This window comes from Oncorhynchus kisutch, linkage group LG2 (genome assembly GCF_002021735.2).
Source record: "Oncorhynchus kisutch isolate 150728-3 linkage group LG2, Okis_V2, whole genome shotgun sequence".
NCBI classification, from domain to species: domain Eukaryota; kingdom Metazoa; phylum Chordata; class Actinopteri; order Salmoniformes; family Salmonidae; genus Oncorhynchus; species Oncorhynchus kisutch.
In genome coordinates, this window is record NC_034175.2 from 16,548,201 (window position 1) to 16,565,722 (window position 17,522).

The 17,522-nt window shown below is 39.9% G+C and overlaps 1 protein-coding gene across 1 annotated transcript; it reads right to left on the reverse strand.

Moving 5' to 3' along the window:
* Nucleotides 1-10,616: 10,616 nt before the first annotated feature.
* LOC109908161 (GSK-3-binding protein-like) lies at nt 10,617-12,007 on the reverse strand. Its single transcript, XM_020506694.2, has one exon. The coding sequence runs from the start codon at nt 11,897-11,899 to the stop codon at nt 11,414-11,416; it is 486 nt and encodes a 161-aa protein (XP_020362283.1). The 5' UTR covers nt 11,900-12,007; the 3' UTR covers nt 10,617-11,413.
* Nucleotides 12,008-17,522: the final 5,515 nt, after the last annotated feature.

Sequence of the window (17,522 nt, forward strand, 5' to 3'; positions counted from 1 at the left end):
AATTCATCAACTTATTGTGGGAAGCTTGTGGAAGGTTAGCTGAAATGTTTGACCAAAGTTAAACAATTTAAAGGCAATGCTACCAAATACTAATTGAGTGTATGTAAACTTCTGACCCACTGGGAATGTGATGAAATAAATAAAAGCTGAAATAAATAATTCTCTCTACTATTATTCAGACATTTCACATTCTTAAAATAAAGTGGTGATCTTAACTGACCTAAGGCAGGGAATCTTTACTACGATTAAATGTCAGGAATTGTGAAAAACTGAGTTTAAATGTATTTGGCTAAAGTGTATCTGAACTTCCGACTTCAACTGTACGCAGACAAATTATGTAATTATACTGAACAAAAATATAAAAGCCACATGCAACAATTTCAACGATTGGGAGGCCTAGCCAATCAGACTTCATCTTTCCCCACAAAAGGGATTTATTACAGATAGAAATAGTCCTCAGTTTCATCAGCTTTCCAGGTGGCTGGTCTCAGACGATCCCGCAGGTGAAGATGACGGATGTGGTGGTCCATGGTTACACCTGGTCTGCGGTTGTGAGGCCGGTTGGTCGTACTGCCAAATTCTCTAAAATGACATTGGAGGAGGATTATGGTAGAGAAATTAATATTCAATTCTCTAGCAATAGCTCTGGTGGACATGCATGCAGTCAGCATGCCAATTGCACGCTCCCTCAAAACCTGAGACTTCTTTGGCATTGTGTTGTGTGACAAAACTGCATATTTTAGAGTGGCCTTTTAGTGTCCCCAGCACAAGGTGCACCTGTGCAAGGATCATGCTGTTTAATCAGCTTCTTGATATGCCACACCTGTTGGGTGGATGGATTATCTTGGCAAAGGAGAAATGCACACTAACAGGGATATAAACAAATAACTACACAAAATTGGAAAGAAATAAGCTTTATGTGCATATAGAAAAATTCTGGCATCTTTTATTTCACCTCATGAAACATGGGACCAACACTTTACTTGTTGTGTTTATATTTTTGTTCAGAATACATTGGGTTGAGTAACACTACTTTTAACGCTTTAATTTACAAGTGCGGAGGCGATGTTTTCAGTCCAGTTGGGAGGACTAAAAACTGACACAAGTCAAGATGTGAGCGATTAAAACACACATATTAAGGGCTCTTATGATACTTTATGTCTCAATACTAGAGCAGCACTCTTGGTTGAACTAAAGTGTGGTGTAGGAAAAAGGCATGAGAGTGCCACTTGGAGCTTGAGTGAGCGCTCAGCAAACAGTTTCTCCTTTCTGTGTCAGTGGGTGGAATATGTAATCCATCTATGACCATGTCAGTGGAAATCTCTAAAACACAAGTGGGCTGGATAGACTGCCAGTTGATATTTAAAATGAGAGCAGATTAAAAACACTGTTTATTTGATAGATCATTTTGGATTAAGTTGCCTTTTGATATTGATATACAGTGCATTCAGAAAGTATTCAGACCCCTTCACCTTTTCCACATTTTGTTCCAGCCTTATTCTAAAATGGATTTAACATTTTTTTTTGTCATCAATCAACACACAATACCCCATAATGACAAAGAAAAAACACAATTTTATTTTTTTAAATCCTTTCAAACTAGTCATGGTGAACCAATCAGGTAGGATTATTCTTTGTCTTTGATCACCTGATGTATGAATGAGTGTCACTCCATTTCGTGTTTTGGCATCTTTTGATCCCTAGACCTCAATGGAGATTCACTCCAGTATGCATTGAATAAAAAAATGTCAACATGGTGTGATTTCTGGATAATCAGTTATGACAATGTTCCCCAGTCATGTATGACCAGAAAATGCCAGTATAGTACTCATACTTTTCCCAAGTATCATTTTATTTTTATTTAACATTTATTTAACTAGGCAAGTCAGTTAAGAACAAATTCTTACTTACAATGACGGCCTACCAAAAGGCAAAAGGCTTCCTACGGGGATGGGGGCTGGGATTTAAAAAAATGTGTTTAAAAATGTATAAATAATGAATCATTGTCAGGGGTTTGAATAAAATCAGAGGGCACTGTATGTAGTATTCAAACATTCAAGTCATGGTGAACCAGTCAGAGGTAGGATTATTCCTTGTGGAAACATTGCATTGATCACCTGATGTCTGAATGAGTGTCACCAGGCGTCATCTCCACACTCCAACAGCATCATAATACAAAACAAATTGTCAGTTTAGAGTGTGTCTCTGTTGATTAATCCTCACAATGTATGCATTGACACATCCAACCTGTACATTTCTAGAATTAGCTTACCCTCTTCAAATCCTAACCATAATCGAGGGTAAATGCTAAACAGACCTTTACTGTCCAACTAGGGGCAACTTCTTCCCTCTCCATGTTTGCTTGTCCTTCTCTCTTTTCCAGTTGTTCAGTGACTTCCACATTTTTTATGTCTGAATATATATGACAAACATAAGACTACATTGAAAATGTCAGCCTGAGAAAAGCAGCTTCCAACGTAAGTGACACTAATTAGTTATCGCGTGAAACATTTTCTTCAAAGTGACAACTGGATTTTAAATATCATCCAAAATATTTTGCTGTGAGCCTCTAGGGCCCACACATTTTGGGAAGGGATTTGCACACTTGGCGAAGCAGTCCCATGCTAAAAAGACTAAAGAGAGAGAGAGAGAGAGAAGCAAAATGACTACGACACATTGTAGTCTGAAGGAATGACTCACACCCTGATTTTAATCCAACATCATATGAATTGCCGACTCAGTCTTGTACTTAAGCTAAATGTTCATATTTATCCAGTGCCAGAGTTAGCTGAAGGGCTAAACATACGTACGTCAAAGAGATGGCATGAATATCTTTCCATGCTTAAGCGATGTTGCAAGGGTATTGAATGCCAAATAGCTAGCTTAAATGCTAAATATATATTTAATCTGACACCAAAAAGATTTCTAGGGGCTACAAGTCAGCTTTTGTTAACTTTGTACGCCTATGGATTTCACTGGTTTTCTGTTCAAATTTCAACATTGACTGGTAAGGACTAGCCTTGTTCGACCATCCATATCTAGCCAGCGTACATTCTGTTTAAGCTCTCAAATCAGGATGGCCGTGCGAGGCTAGGTAAAGATACACAGACGTCACTCCACTCTTCATTCTGAGTGAGTAGAGTTGGAGAGAAAGGGAGAACGAAAGAAAGATAGAGAGCGAGAAAGAGAGAGACAAGTGTCTGCAGGTTTTTGTTTTTTCCTTTCAATTAAGACCTAGACAACCAGATGAAGGGAGTTCCTTACTAATTAGTGACCTTAATTCATCAATCAAGATCAAGGGCAGAGCAAAAACCCTCAGACACGCGGCCCTCCGAAGAATGAGTTTGACACGTGTCATACAGTAAGGCTCAGACAGGGCTGCATAACAAACCAATGGCTGTCTGTGTCTAGAACGATGTCACTATACAACAATCATACCAATCAAATATTAATAGATATCCTATGAAGCCTTTTCTCTCCCAGCTGTTGTTTTGCTGGGGCACTTCTCCAGGTGAGACATGGTAATGAGGTTAATGAACCCTGTCTGTTATCAGAACGTTAAACCAACGTTTTGTTGCTGCTTGTTCCAGTAACACATGCAGGTGTGTTCTAACGTTTTCCTTCCATATGCCAAGCTGGTACCTGATCAGGGCAAGAGGAGAGATGGGTGGCACATCACAATGGCACCTGATTAGGTGAGGGTATTTCTGTCCTGAAAGCACCTTCCAAATAAGGGTTAAGGTACAATAGGTAAAAGTGTAACCTACCATTATCTTAAAAGAGATTGGATGCCATTTAAATGACTTCAGCCCCACTCTTCTAACCCTCTCTGATTTGATTTGGTAATTGTAGGGAAGAATATAGGACAAGGAGCTTGTCCTTATGTATAAAATGATCTAGGATTCAATGTTTGTGACATTGAAAGCAATAGCAGCAGCAAGGTTTCCAGGATCTGGCATATCCTGAGGGACTGGCACTGGCACACTTGGTTTTCTCTTGATACACATCTTTTAAAATGTTACGGCTCTACGAAGGTTTGAAATTAAACTTATCTATATGACAAATTATTTATAGTATTGTTTGTGGTTGAAATTGGTGGAAATGTTAACTTCATAGCCGTTTACACTAGCTGTGAATTCCCATATGTGTATACGGAACTCATTTGTTTACATAATCTTATTCTTTGAGGTTATTGATTTATTTGGAAGCCAAAACGACTCAAATATTCACAGGCAAAAAAAAAGAAGTTATTTGATGTTTTCCACATCCTAGTGGTATACTGCCATCTGGTGTGTTTACCTCAGTAGCACACTTTGTGTGCTCACCGTTCTTGTGATCATTTTGACCCCACGAGGTGAGATCTTGTTTGGAGCCCCAGATCGAGGGAGATTATCAGTTATCTTGTATGTCTTCCCTTTCCTAATAATTGCTCCCACACTTGATTTCTTCAAACCAAGCTGCTTACCTATTGCAGATTCAGTCTTCCCAGCTTGGTGCAGGTCTACAATTTTGTTTCTGGTGTCCTTTGACAGCTCTTTGGTCTTGGCCATAGTGGAGTTTGGAGTGTGACTGTTTGAGGTTGTGTCATCCTGACATGATCCTCCAGCATGACAATGCCACCAGCCAAACTGCTTGTTCTGTGTGTGATTTCCTGCCAGACAGGAATGTCAGTGTTCTGCCATGGCCAGCGAAGACAGGTGTCTTTTATACTGATAACAAGTTCAAACAGGTTCCATTAATACAGGTAACGTGTGGAGGACAGAGGAGCCTCTTAAAGAAGAAGTTACAGGTCTGTGAGAGCCAGAAATCTTGCTTGTTTGTAGGTGACCAAATACTTATTTTCCACCATAATTTGCAAATAAATTCATAAAAAATCCTACAATGTGATTTTCTGGATTTCTTTTCTCATTTTGTCTGTCATAGTTGAAGTGTACCTATGATGAAAATTACAGGCCTCTCTCATCTTTTTAAGTGGGAGAACTTGCACAATTGGTGGCTGACTAAATACTTTTTTGCCCCACTGTACACCATCGCCAAATACATTTAAACTCAGTTTTTCACAATTCCTGACATTTAATCCTAGTAAAAATTCCCTGTCTTGGATCACTTAGGTCAGTTAGCATCACCACTTTATTGTAAGAATATGAAATGTCAGAATAATAGTAGAGAGATTGATTATTTCAGCTTTTATTTCTTTCATCACATTCCCAGTGGGTCAGACGTTTACATACACTCCATTTGTATTTGGTAGCATTGCCTTTAAATTGCTTAACTTGGGTCAAACGTTTTGGGTAGCCTTCCACAAGCTTCCCACATTAAGTTGGGTGCATTTTGGCCCATTCCTCCTGACAGAGCTGGTGTAACTGAGTCAGGTTTATAGGCCCCTTGCTCGCACACGCTTTTTCAGTTCTGCCCACACATTTTCTATAGGATTGAGGTCAGGGCTTTGTGATGGCCACTCCAATACCTTGACTTTCTTGTCCTTAAGCCATTTTGCCACAACTTTGGAAGTATGCTTGGGGTCATTGTCCATTTGGAAGACCCATTTGCGACCAAGCTTTAACTGATGTCTTGAGATGCTGCTTCAATATATCCACATACTTTTCCTACCTCATGATGCCATCTATTTTGTGAAGTGCACCAGTCCCACCTGCAGAAAAGCATCCCCACAACATGATACTGCCACCCCAGTGCTTCACGGTTGGGATAGTGTTCTTCGGCTTGCAAGCCTCCACCTCTTTCCTCCAAATGTAACAATGGTCATTATGGCCAAACGATCTTTGTCCCCATGTGCAGTTGCAAACCGTAGTCTGGCTGTTTTTTGGCAGTTTTGGAACAGTGGCTTCTTCCTTGCTGAGCAGCCTTTCAGGTTATGTTGATATAGGACTCGTTTTACTCTGGATGTAGATACTTTTGTACCAGTTTCCTCCAAAATCTTCACACGGTCCTTTGCTGCTGTTCAGGGATTGATTTGCACTTTTCGCACCAAAGTACGTTAATCTCTAGGAGACAGAACGCGTCTCTTTCCTGAGCGGTATGATGGCTGCGTGATTCCATGTTGTTTATACTTGCCTACTATTGTTTGTACAGATGAACGTGGTACCTTCAGGCATTTGGAAATTGCTCCCAAGGATGAACCAGACTTGTGGAGGTCTACAAATATTTTCTGAGGTCTTAACTTCTTGGTGACAGGGGGGCAGTATTGAGTAGTTTGGATGAATAAGGTTCCCAGAGTAAACTGCCTGCTACTCTGTCCCAGATGCTAATATATGCATATCATTAGTAGTATTGGATAGAAAACACTCTGAAGTTTCTAAAACGGTTTGAATGATGTCTGTGAGTATAACAGAGCTCATATGGCACGCGAAAACCTGAGAAAAATCCAACCAGGGACATCTGTGGGAAATCTGAGGCTTGTGGTTTTTTAGCCCCTATTGTAGATACAGTGGGATATTGGTTATGTTGCACTTCCTAAGGCTTCCACTAGATGTCAACAGTCTTTAGAACTTTGTTTGAGGCTTCTATTATGAAGTGGGGCAGAATGAGAGGGGAATGAGCCAGGTATCTGGCAGAGTGCCACAGGCTCGTATCGCGCTGTCATGAGAGTTAGCTCTCGTTCCATTGCTTTTCTACAGACATAGGAATTCTCCGGTTGGAACATTATTGAACATTTATGATAAAAACATCCTAAAGATTGATTCTATATTTAGTTTGACAAGTTTCTACGGGCTGTAACTGAACTTTTTGAACTTTTTGTCCGACGTTCAGCTGGACCTGAACACGCGTTTGGATTTGTTTACCAAACGCCATAACAAAAGAAGCTATTTGGACATAAATTATGAACTTTATCGAACAAATCAAACATTTATTGTGGAAATGGGATTCTTGGGAGTGCATTCTGATGAAGATCATCAAAGGTAATTGAATATTTATAATGCTATTTCTGACTAATGTTGACTACACAATATGGCGTATATCTTTTTGGCTGCTTTGTTGTCTGAATGCTGTACTAAGATTATTGCATGGTATTGCAAGTTTAAAGATCTGACACAGTGGTTGCATTAAGGAGAAGTATATCTCTAATTCCATGTATAACACTTGTATTTTCATCAACATTTATGATGAGTATTTCTGTAAATTTATGTGGCTCTCTGCAAAATCACTGGATGTTTTAGAACTACTGAACGTAACGCGCCAATGTATACTGAATTTTTTTTATATGCACTTTAGCGAACAAAACATACATGTATTGTGCAACATGAAGTCCTATGAGTGTCATCTGATGAAGATCATCAAAGGTTAGTGATTCATTTTATCTCTATTTGTGCTTTTTGTGACTCTCTTTGGATGGAAAAATGGCTGGGTTTTTCTGTGACTTGGTGGTGACCAAACATAATCGTTTGTGGAGCTTTCGCTGTAAAGCATTTTTGAAATCAGACACTGTGGCTGGATTAATGAGAATTTTTATCTTTAAAATTGTGTAAAATACTTGTATGCTTGAGGAATTTTAATTATGAGATTTTTGTTGTTTTGAATTTGGCGCCCTGCACTTTCACTGGCTGTTGGCAAGGTGGGACGCTACCGTCCCACATATCCCAGAGAGGTTTTTAACTGATTTCTTTCGATTTTCGCATGATGTCAAGCAAAGAGGAACCGAGTTTGAAGGTAGGCCTTGAAATACATCTACAGGTACACCTCCAATTGACTCAAAATATATAAATTAGCCTATCAGAAGCTTCTAAAGCCATGACAAAATTTTCTGGAATTTTCCAAGCTGTTTAAAGGCATAGTCAAGTTAGTGTATGTAAACTTCTGACCCACTGGAATTGTGATACAGTGAATGATAAGTGAAATACTCTGTCTGTAAACAATTGTTGGAAAAATGTACTTGTGTCATGCACAAGGTAGATGTCCTAACAGACTTGCCAAAACTATAGTTTGATAACAAGAAATTTGTGGAGTGGTTGAAAAATGAGTTTGAATGACTCCAACCTAAGTGTATGTAAACTTCCGACTTCAACTGTAGGTGTGGACATGGATCTGATTTGGGTCGCACCATAGTCTAGAAAGAGGGAATATTGCAACATTTTCCTAATGTAGCCTACTGCAGAACAAACTCTATTGTGTCATATAGAAAGTAATACGGATTTGGGTGGTTCTCATCTTCATTTCATATGTTGCCATCTTTTGATCCCTAAACATCTATGGAGATTCACTTTGACATAACAGGGTGTGATTTCTGGATAATCAATTGTGAGAATGTTCCCCAGTGAAATACAACCAAAACATGATACCATCTATTCTTTATTTGCATGAACATCTGTTATTGTGACCATAAATGATAGAGGTGTAGCTGAACATCCAGTATAAAATGAATGGGGAAGAAGACGTTTCAACTATTTATTGGCCCTCACACTGGCTATATAGTAAAGAGAAGAGGCAAAACAAGTTTTCCACAAACTCTCGTCAACCAGTGTAGCGTAGGCCACTGGGGGCAAACCCAGGAACATAACACTGTAGAAAATGGACATCTGTCCTTTCCAACATACTGGATGTTCAGCTACACCACACACAGGCAGGGCCCAACATTTCCCCGAAAAACATATTGAACAGGGGTTAAATGTTTTTGAGCATTAATTGATGGAATAAATAAAGTATAACATTTAAAATGGGGAAAGTGTCATTGTAACAGTATAACTTTAGACCGGAACCACTACTTCAAGGTCTCAGAGCAAGTGATGTCACCGATTGAAACGCTATTTAGCACGCACCACCGCTAACTAGCTAGCCGTTTCACTCACCCCCTTTTGACCTCCTCCTTTTTCCGCAACAACCAGTGATCCGGGTCACAGCACCAATGTAACAGTATAACTTTAGACCATCCCCTTGCCCATACACGGGCGCGAACTAGGGACCCTCTGCACACATCAACAACAGTCACCCATGAAGCATCCTTACCCATCGCTCCACAAAAGCCGGGAACCACTACTTCAAGGTCTCAGAGCAAGTGACGTCACCGATTGAAACGCTGGCGCGCACCACCGCTAACTAGCAAGCTGTTTCACATCCGTTACATAATCAGCTATGAAACTACACTGAACAAAAATATAAACACAACATGTAAAGTGTTGATCCCATGTTGTTTGAGCTGAAATAAAAGATTGCGGAAATATTCCACTCATGAAAAGTATATTTCTCCCCCCAAAAATTGCACACATGTTTACATCCCTGTTAGTGAGAATTTCTCATTTTGCCAAGATAATCCATCCACCTGACAGTTGTGGCATATAAAGAAGCTGATTAAACAGCATGATCATTACACAGACGCACATTGCGCTGGGGACAATGAAAGGCCACTAACATGTGCAGTTTTGTTACACAACACAATGTCACAGATGTCTCAAATTGAGGGAACTGCAGTTGGCATGCTGACTGCAGGAATGCCCACAAGAGCTGTTGCCAGAGATTGTAATGTTAATTGATATACTATAAGCCACCTCCAACGTTGTTTAGAGAATTTGGCAGTACATCCAACCAGCCTCAAAACTGCAGACCATGTATAACCATGCCAGCCCAGGACCTTCACATCCAGGATTATCTGAGACCAGCCACCCTGACGAAGCTGTGGGTTTGCGCAACCTAATAATTTCTGCAAACTGTCGGAAACAATCTCAGGGAAGCTCGCCTGTGTGCTCTTTGTCCTCACAAGGGTTTTCACCTGGCGATAGTTTAGAGTCGTAACCGAATTCAGTGGGCAAACACCTTCGATGGCCACTGACACGCTGGAGAAGTGTGCTCTTCACGGATGAATCCGGGTTTCAACTGCACGTAGCAGATATCAGCGTGTATGGCGTAGTGTATGCGATCGGTTTGCTGATATCAACATTGTGAACAGAGTGCCCCATGGTGGCAGTGGGGTTATGGTATGGGCAGGCATAAACTACCGAAAACGAACACTATTGCATTTTATCGATGACAATTTGAATGCACTGAGATACGGTGACGAACTCCAGAGGCACCTTGTCATGCCATTCGTCCGCCGCCATCGCATCATGTTTCAGCATGACAATGCATGGTTCCTTGTCGCAAGGATCTGTACGTGGTTCCTGGAAGCTTAAAATTCTTTCATGGCCTGCATACTCACCAGATATATCACCAATCGATAATTTGGGATGCTCTGACTTGACGTGTACAACAGCTTGTTCCAGTTCCCGCCAATATCCACCGACTTCGCACAGCCATTGAAGAGGAGCAAAAATTCCACAGGACACAATCATCCCAATGCGAAGGAGATGTCGCGTTCCATGAGTCAAATTGTGATCATACCAGATACTGACTGGTATTGTGATCCACTCCCCTAATTATTTTAAGGTATAGGTGACCAACAAATGCATATGTGAAATCCATAGATTGGAACCATGATTTTTTTTCAAATGTACTGATTACCTTATGAACGCAGTAAAATATGAAATTGTTGCATGTTTATATTTTTGTTCAGTGTACATACGGCAACGTTTGGTATAGTATGTCGACAGGCTTCCCAAATACTGTAGTTACTTGCTATATTTTATTAGAACCTTTATCTGAGTGCGAAAAGCATACACATACACACAAAATTGAAGAAAAAAAAACACCGTGTTTATTTAAGACAAAGGCCTGAATACTCAGGAACATTATAAAATACTTCGTTGCGAAGTGGTCATGACAAATCACTTGACACAGACAATGGGAAAATGAAACATCCGCATCCCATTATGAAGAAAAAAAATGGGAAAAAAAAATACACCGCCCCCAGCCAGTCGAAGAGACATTTAGTCAGAACCATTTGAAATGTCGCCCGTCTCCGTCTCTTACACGGTTTGGTAGCTGGTTGGCGATCCCGTTCCTTCTGTGTAAAGGAAATACAAAGCTGGTATCGAAGCAGTCACAGTGCTGCCTTGCCGGGGGGTATGAATCCACCCAGGCATGAGTGTGGCGCTAGCCTAGCTTGCTAACTAGTAACGTAAAACCTTTGATTTGAATCGACCCGATTCAAACTAACGGACCAAAACAGGCAATGCTGGCGGCCTGAGATTCGATTTGTAAACAATGTCAACGTAAAGCTTTCACTTGGTTTACATAACTAGCTACTAACTAAGCCAACGAAGTGTTTAAAGGAGAGTGCCCACCCATAAACAAATCTAACTAACCATCAAGTTGGAGTTGCAAACAAACATGGTTAACGTTAACTAGCTAGCTAACGCATTGGGTAAATGAAAAACCGAAATTAACGGTCACAAAGTAGACATGCTAACGACGTTACCACCATGACATTTAATCGTTCAACATGTAGACTAACGTTATAGCTAGCTATGTCAGCAAAATAGTTTACGTTGTCGGTAACATATCATTAATGAATACATTGTCCGCATCATCAGCACTGCAGCTTGTCCGAAAGATCTCCACACTCCGTCGTAGAGAACTGCAGCCGCCTGACCGCTTCTTTGATTAGATTCCCAGACAATATTAATTCCTGAAGTAACTGATGTGGGTCGTCCTCGACAGCTGCGTTGATCCCCTTTCGGTCCCAACGTTTGAAATGGTCCCACTCCTGGTTACCTGAGCCAGGGAAGCTGTACGGACTAGTTCTGTTATTACGTTGCCTCCGGTTTCGAAGCCGTATGCAGCACCCGGTACGTTTTTGCAGGGCCACACCATTGTTGTTGTTGTTAGCTTGTTTGATGTTGCTACTGCTGCAGTTGCTGGTGAGACCGTGGAGACATGACATCGTCTTTTGATTAGCACTATTGTTGTGAAGCTGCAGCGCCTCACCGATTTTCGTGACCAAAGCGTCCACTTCTTTTGAATCGACGGTAACAGACTGCTCCAAGAGGATGTAGTTCTCCTTTCGACAAGGCATTTTGTTGTATTTTGTGTTTCTTGGCTGTAGTTTCGAAATGAATGGGAGCGTAGCTCAGTTCCTTCCTCTCACCACGTTGCTTGGCAGAAAAGCAAGTAAGCAACGAACCCTCTCGATATTTTGTAAACAATAGATGACGTAGGATCCGGAATGTACCATTTCCAATGTGGGTGCGAACATAATTCAAATTATTTCAAATAGTGAGAATCATCATTTCTATTATTTCATTTCTATATATTTATTTATTTCATTATATAATTCCTTATTATGTATGACATATTTTCTGAACACAACTCTGACTATTCATATCATATTTAAAGACAGACCTGGACGATTCCCCTGATTTTATTCAGTCTTGGCACATCTAGCCAACTGGACATAATACATAACTCGTAACTGTCTAGCTATATTATGTAGGTCAAATAAACTATGTTTTTACAATAACACCAAATTGTCATACATCTCTGCTATATTCCACAACCCATGAAATCAAAAACCTTTGACTGAGAGGTATTTTATCTCAATTAGCTATCATTCAATTGTTTTCATGCAATATTATTTTCAATATCATCCCTCCACTCTAAAATGCTGCATATTTCAAATGTTTGACAAAGATTTGCTGGATTGTTGAAATAACCATAATTGATTCATTTTCGGATTACATAAATAACAATTATTACATTATGGTAATAAACGATGATATTTGTTTTAAGCATTATATGTGCAGATGTACATGTCAATGCATCAGAATGCACGATCTATTATGCGCAAAATCAGTGGTTAGCACATGGAGTACATTTCTGATTTCTCTGAATCGTACTGAACTCGGACGCTCCAGTCAAAGAGCGCCCTCATGACCATATAAGGGGAGACTATCGTGTTCACGTGGTGCGTGTCTGTACTACAGCCTGTTCCTAGACCTGCTGCTGCGTTGTATTTTCAGGTCATTCGAGTACGTGGTATATTTCCTTAACACATCACAGGGCTTAAAATAAAGTCATTATAGGGAATGGATTTCATTTATATGTGAAAGATGTTTATTAGGTTCGGAGTACAATACCGATTTCCTCTTTCTCTTCCATGCAGTAAACGGCTGGCTGATCAACAACAATTCCTGTTTGTCTGTGGTCTGTACTATGGTCTGTACTAGCAGCTGGTTGTGTTCCTGTTGCAGGGATGTTCCCATTTTACTAGTATGACTCTATCCTTGTCGCAGAGGGGAGGGGAACTGGGGAAACAGTGTATTGAGTGTACCATGTCTATTCTTTTGACTTTGATAGGACTTGGAGCTCTGCCAAAGCTGGGGGTCATTTGGTTTCTTCCTTCCATTGAGTATGTGCTGACACCATATAAGGCTCTTCCGAGTATTGCATCCACTGAAAAACAGTAAAATAATTATTACATTGTTCAATGTAAATAAACCCTGAGCTAACAGTCAAGTTACTCATCCGAGTTTGACAATGAGATCCTGTCCTATTTATGAACATTTGAACATCTTGGCCATGTTCTGTTATAATCTCCACCTGGCACAGCCAGAAGTGGACTGGCCACCCCTCATAGCCTGGTTCCTCTCTAGGTTTCTTCCTAGGTTTTGGCCTTTCTAGGGAGTTTTTCCTAGCCACCGTGCTTCTACACCTGCATTGCTTGCTGTTTGGGGGTTTAGGCTGGGTTTCTGTACAGCACTTTGAGATATCAGCTGATGTAGAAGGGCTATATAAATACATTTGATTTTAAATTTGATTTGACATACAGTTCAGAGATTACATAACAGACAGAGCCCTTTGTAATGTGTCTGATTTGGGCTGAAACTCAGCAAAAATATGTAGTTGACTTCACTAAATATTTGGTAGAGTTGAACTTGATGGATATGTAATGTGATGCTCTCAGAGATCTTGTATTAGAATAATTGACCGTTATCATATATATCTTTGAGTCAGAAAAAGAGAACATAGTTCATCCTCTACTGTTAACTAATATACCATTTTTTCAAGGAATAATTTGACCCTCTGGTGGGTTTACCATGAACTGAACTTCATCTATGACTTCATCTAAAGTGCAATTGGCTATCCGGCTCCCTATCACATGGCAATGTTTGCATGGTGAACATGATGCAGTGAATGCATTTGGCTGTAGGACTCACTTGGCAGAGCTGCAGTGCATGCTGTTACTTGAGAGAAAGCAACGCTCTGCATCTGCCAGCCAATCATAAAGCTCTCTCACCATATGAGATTGATCAACAAAGATGACATACTGTCAGCCCATAAACTTTTCAGGAGCATAGTGACCTTAATTCACCTGATGTTCCTGTAATTTACAGGCTATCAATCTGTCAAGAGTTACATCAGTGTCAAGAGTCACATAACAGCCTCATAATACTAAGGGGTTGTGGTAGTAGATTCCTGGCTGTACATTTCAGTGCCGCACAACTTCTGTTCACAGTTGTAGTCCAGGCACCTTTTATTTACCACACCCTTTTGTCTGATTAGAAATAATGGCACACCCTTAATATTGAAGGCCATTCAAAAATGTATCATAATACACACCCAAGTTCTGAAGTACTATTCATGTTTTATCTCAAATGGCTATCAGTGGGTATTCTAACTCTGATGAGGAGGAGGGAGTGTCAGAGTCAATTTCACATTCATTAGTCAGTGCTGTGAGTACCATCACCTCAACCTGAACTACCAGTTTGCCCAAAAAGACAGCCAAACACTAAGTCCCACTTTTGCCTATAAACAGCGTAGCTGGTTTTCCACCCTTCATTTAGGTCCTGAAATGTCATATCTAATTTGGTTAGGGAGAATGCATGCGCTGTGTCGGTGATTAAGGGATCCTGCTCAGAGGCGGTGGATAGTTTGCTTAGCATGCTGTTGCTCCATGGTGCAACCATCAACTGGGTCCCCGTAGAGAGTCAGTTCTTGGAACCTGCTCCATGGAGAAACAGACAGAGTGTTGGACAAAATCTGAGACCCTGTGTGCTAACATAACTTCATCAGTTGATGACTCAGTAATGCATATAGATGTGTGGCAGTAATTGGGATGGATGATGCTTGTACTAGATAGGTGGTCATTGAAATTAGATGTGATTGAAGGAAGGGATTAACAATGAGTCACTACTTAATTACAAAGTGTTGTAATTCACAATATTTAAAAAATACTTTAAACAGTTTCTTACCCCGAAAGATGTCCACAGAATGATTGGGGGAAACTATGTGGATCTTAAATGACTGACACTGAAATAGCATGCTAATAGTAGTAGCTAATTCCAGGTCTATGAACTCTTAGTAATTTAGACTAAAGTTAGCTATTGCAGGCACGGAACTACAGCCAACTTTCAATGTCAGAAAACTATTTAAGAACATTGACATTTAAGTGACCACATGGGCCTACCTTTAAAAGGACAGTTCAACCAACTGACAAATGTAGGCTACCTAATATTATGGGTAATTAGCACAATATTGCGTTGCCATAAAACTTGGTTTGAAGTTACTTTGATTTAATTTAGGCATACTATTTGGAGCATTCTTACAGAGCTCCTGCTTCTTCCATTACTTTGCATTAAACCATTCTAATGATATACTGTGGGTATGACATCTAAAACATATGTTTTAGTTGTATGTCAGACCTTGCTCTACTGCTATTGGTGTAAAGATCTGTATTAAAGTAAACAGAGAGCATTGTTGGACCTTACCATTTCTTCCCTTTGCATAATATTCAATACACAGCACCACCAAATGACCCCATACAGGTTTGTACTGTACATCCTGTACCACTGAGAGTTCTGTAAACCGTCTGCCTTTGGATTTCTGCCTTTCAAAGTCATGTAAGGTGAAAGTACAGTAAGAGACATTTGGGAGGGGCCTGCTCTGAAATGCATGGACAGGTTTGGGCATGGACAGGTTTATTTTGAAATGCTACAAAGGAGCAAGAGGTCAACACAAGCACTATAGCACTAATACTACTGCTACTGCTACTACTACTACAAATGTTAGTAATAATAACACAAGTAAAACTGAAGTATAAAACAAGGTTCATACATGCCACTCAAACATTCTATAAACAGAGAAAGAGGAGAATGGTAGATTAGAACATGAATTAGATTAGAACATACCAGAATATGCTGTATTTATAGAACAGATATAAAATACATAGACTAAACATAGAAATAAAGGGCTTTGAGGGTCATATTCCAGAATGTTTTTGGCTGCGGTAAAATAATCTACTTCAAAGTGTGAGATAAGGATTTGAGAAGGGTTATTGTATAAAGGTTAAGAGCCTTTACCACACATTTCAGTTGAAGGCATTCAGTTGTACAAGTGACTAGGTATCCCCCTTTCCCTTTCATTTAGAATACTTCATCAATTCCTTTTTTTCTTTCATTGTTGTCAAAGCACAATGCATTCTACTGCCAAGTAATCTAGGCAATAATCCTTGTGCTTCACAGTAAACTTGTAAACATAGGGAGAGTGTGTGAGAGTTCCTGTGAGTGTAGATTCGTAGTCCTATCCTCTTAATTCTGCGTATGTAATCATTTCAATTTTACAGGAACTGAATATAGGGGTATTCCATAGAATTTATATGCATATGGATTAAGGATTTGAAAGTAGAGAATTGAAAACTTAAACTGATTCTAACAACTCTTCCTCAAAAGATTATCAAAAAAATGGCCCAATCTGCTCTTCCCAACTCCCAAGGACAACAGACCTGTGCTCTAATACTGTGATTGAATTCATCTATTTCTCTACTTTCCTTTTGTCCCATTGATTGATGGATTAGTTGGATATGTTTCCATTATTGTTTTCACATATTTCCTCCTGCTGCTTTGGAGAAGTGGTCATCATGAAGGAAAGCAGATAAGGAAACAATGCACTTTAAGCCAATTTAGATGCAGCCAGGGGGTTGGAAAACCTTGAGCACAGTGATCAAGAAGACATCTTGTTAGAACAAGCCTATTCGAGGATGTAACTCTGCCTACTCTGGCCAACATGGGGGATATGGAGATAGTGAACCAACCACATGGGTTTGCTATTTAAATGCCTGCATAGCGTTTACTGTTTTTATTGACCTCCCAATGCTTCACACTGGAGCAAGCATAATCCCTGTGTATTTGTGTTCATTTTGTTTTTATGCAGGGTGTTTGTGCATCAACAGTACGTGTGTGTGTGTGTGTGGGGGGGGGGGGGGGGTTTGTATGTTTGCATGTTTAATCAGGCTCTCAGATCAGTGGATCAGGGTCACAGGAGGGGTTTCTAGTTGCTATGAAACAACAACACATTAGGAGATTAATTTAGTATCAATTCCAGGGGTGTTTGTGAGAGCTGCTGTTTGTGTCTGTGTGTGTCATAGGGTAAATCCATTTGAATTCAATCTGTTTTTGACATCACCCCTTTTAATTTGAATGAAACCTTCCATACATGTTTGCTCAAAGTTACTTTTTGGACCTGAATGCCAAAACATTCAAGAGATAAAAGTGCTCGAAGTAGACGCCTTTTGTATACCCCATCATACCATGAGACATCCATGTCTTAATCACTGGAAAAGATAAATGGTTATACAATTTAAAAGCTTACAAACAGGGTTGTCAAACTATTTTATAATTTATAGAAAAAAATAATCTGAGGTG

Coding starts and splice junctions, on each gene's coding strand:
- LOC109908161 (XM_020506694.2), bottom strand. CDS start 11,899: ATGCCTTGTCGAAAGGAGAACTACATCCTCTTGGAGCAGTCTGTTACC.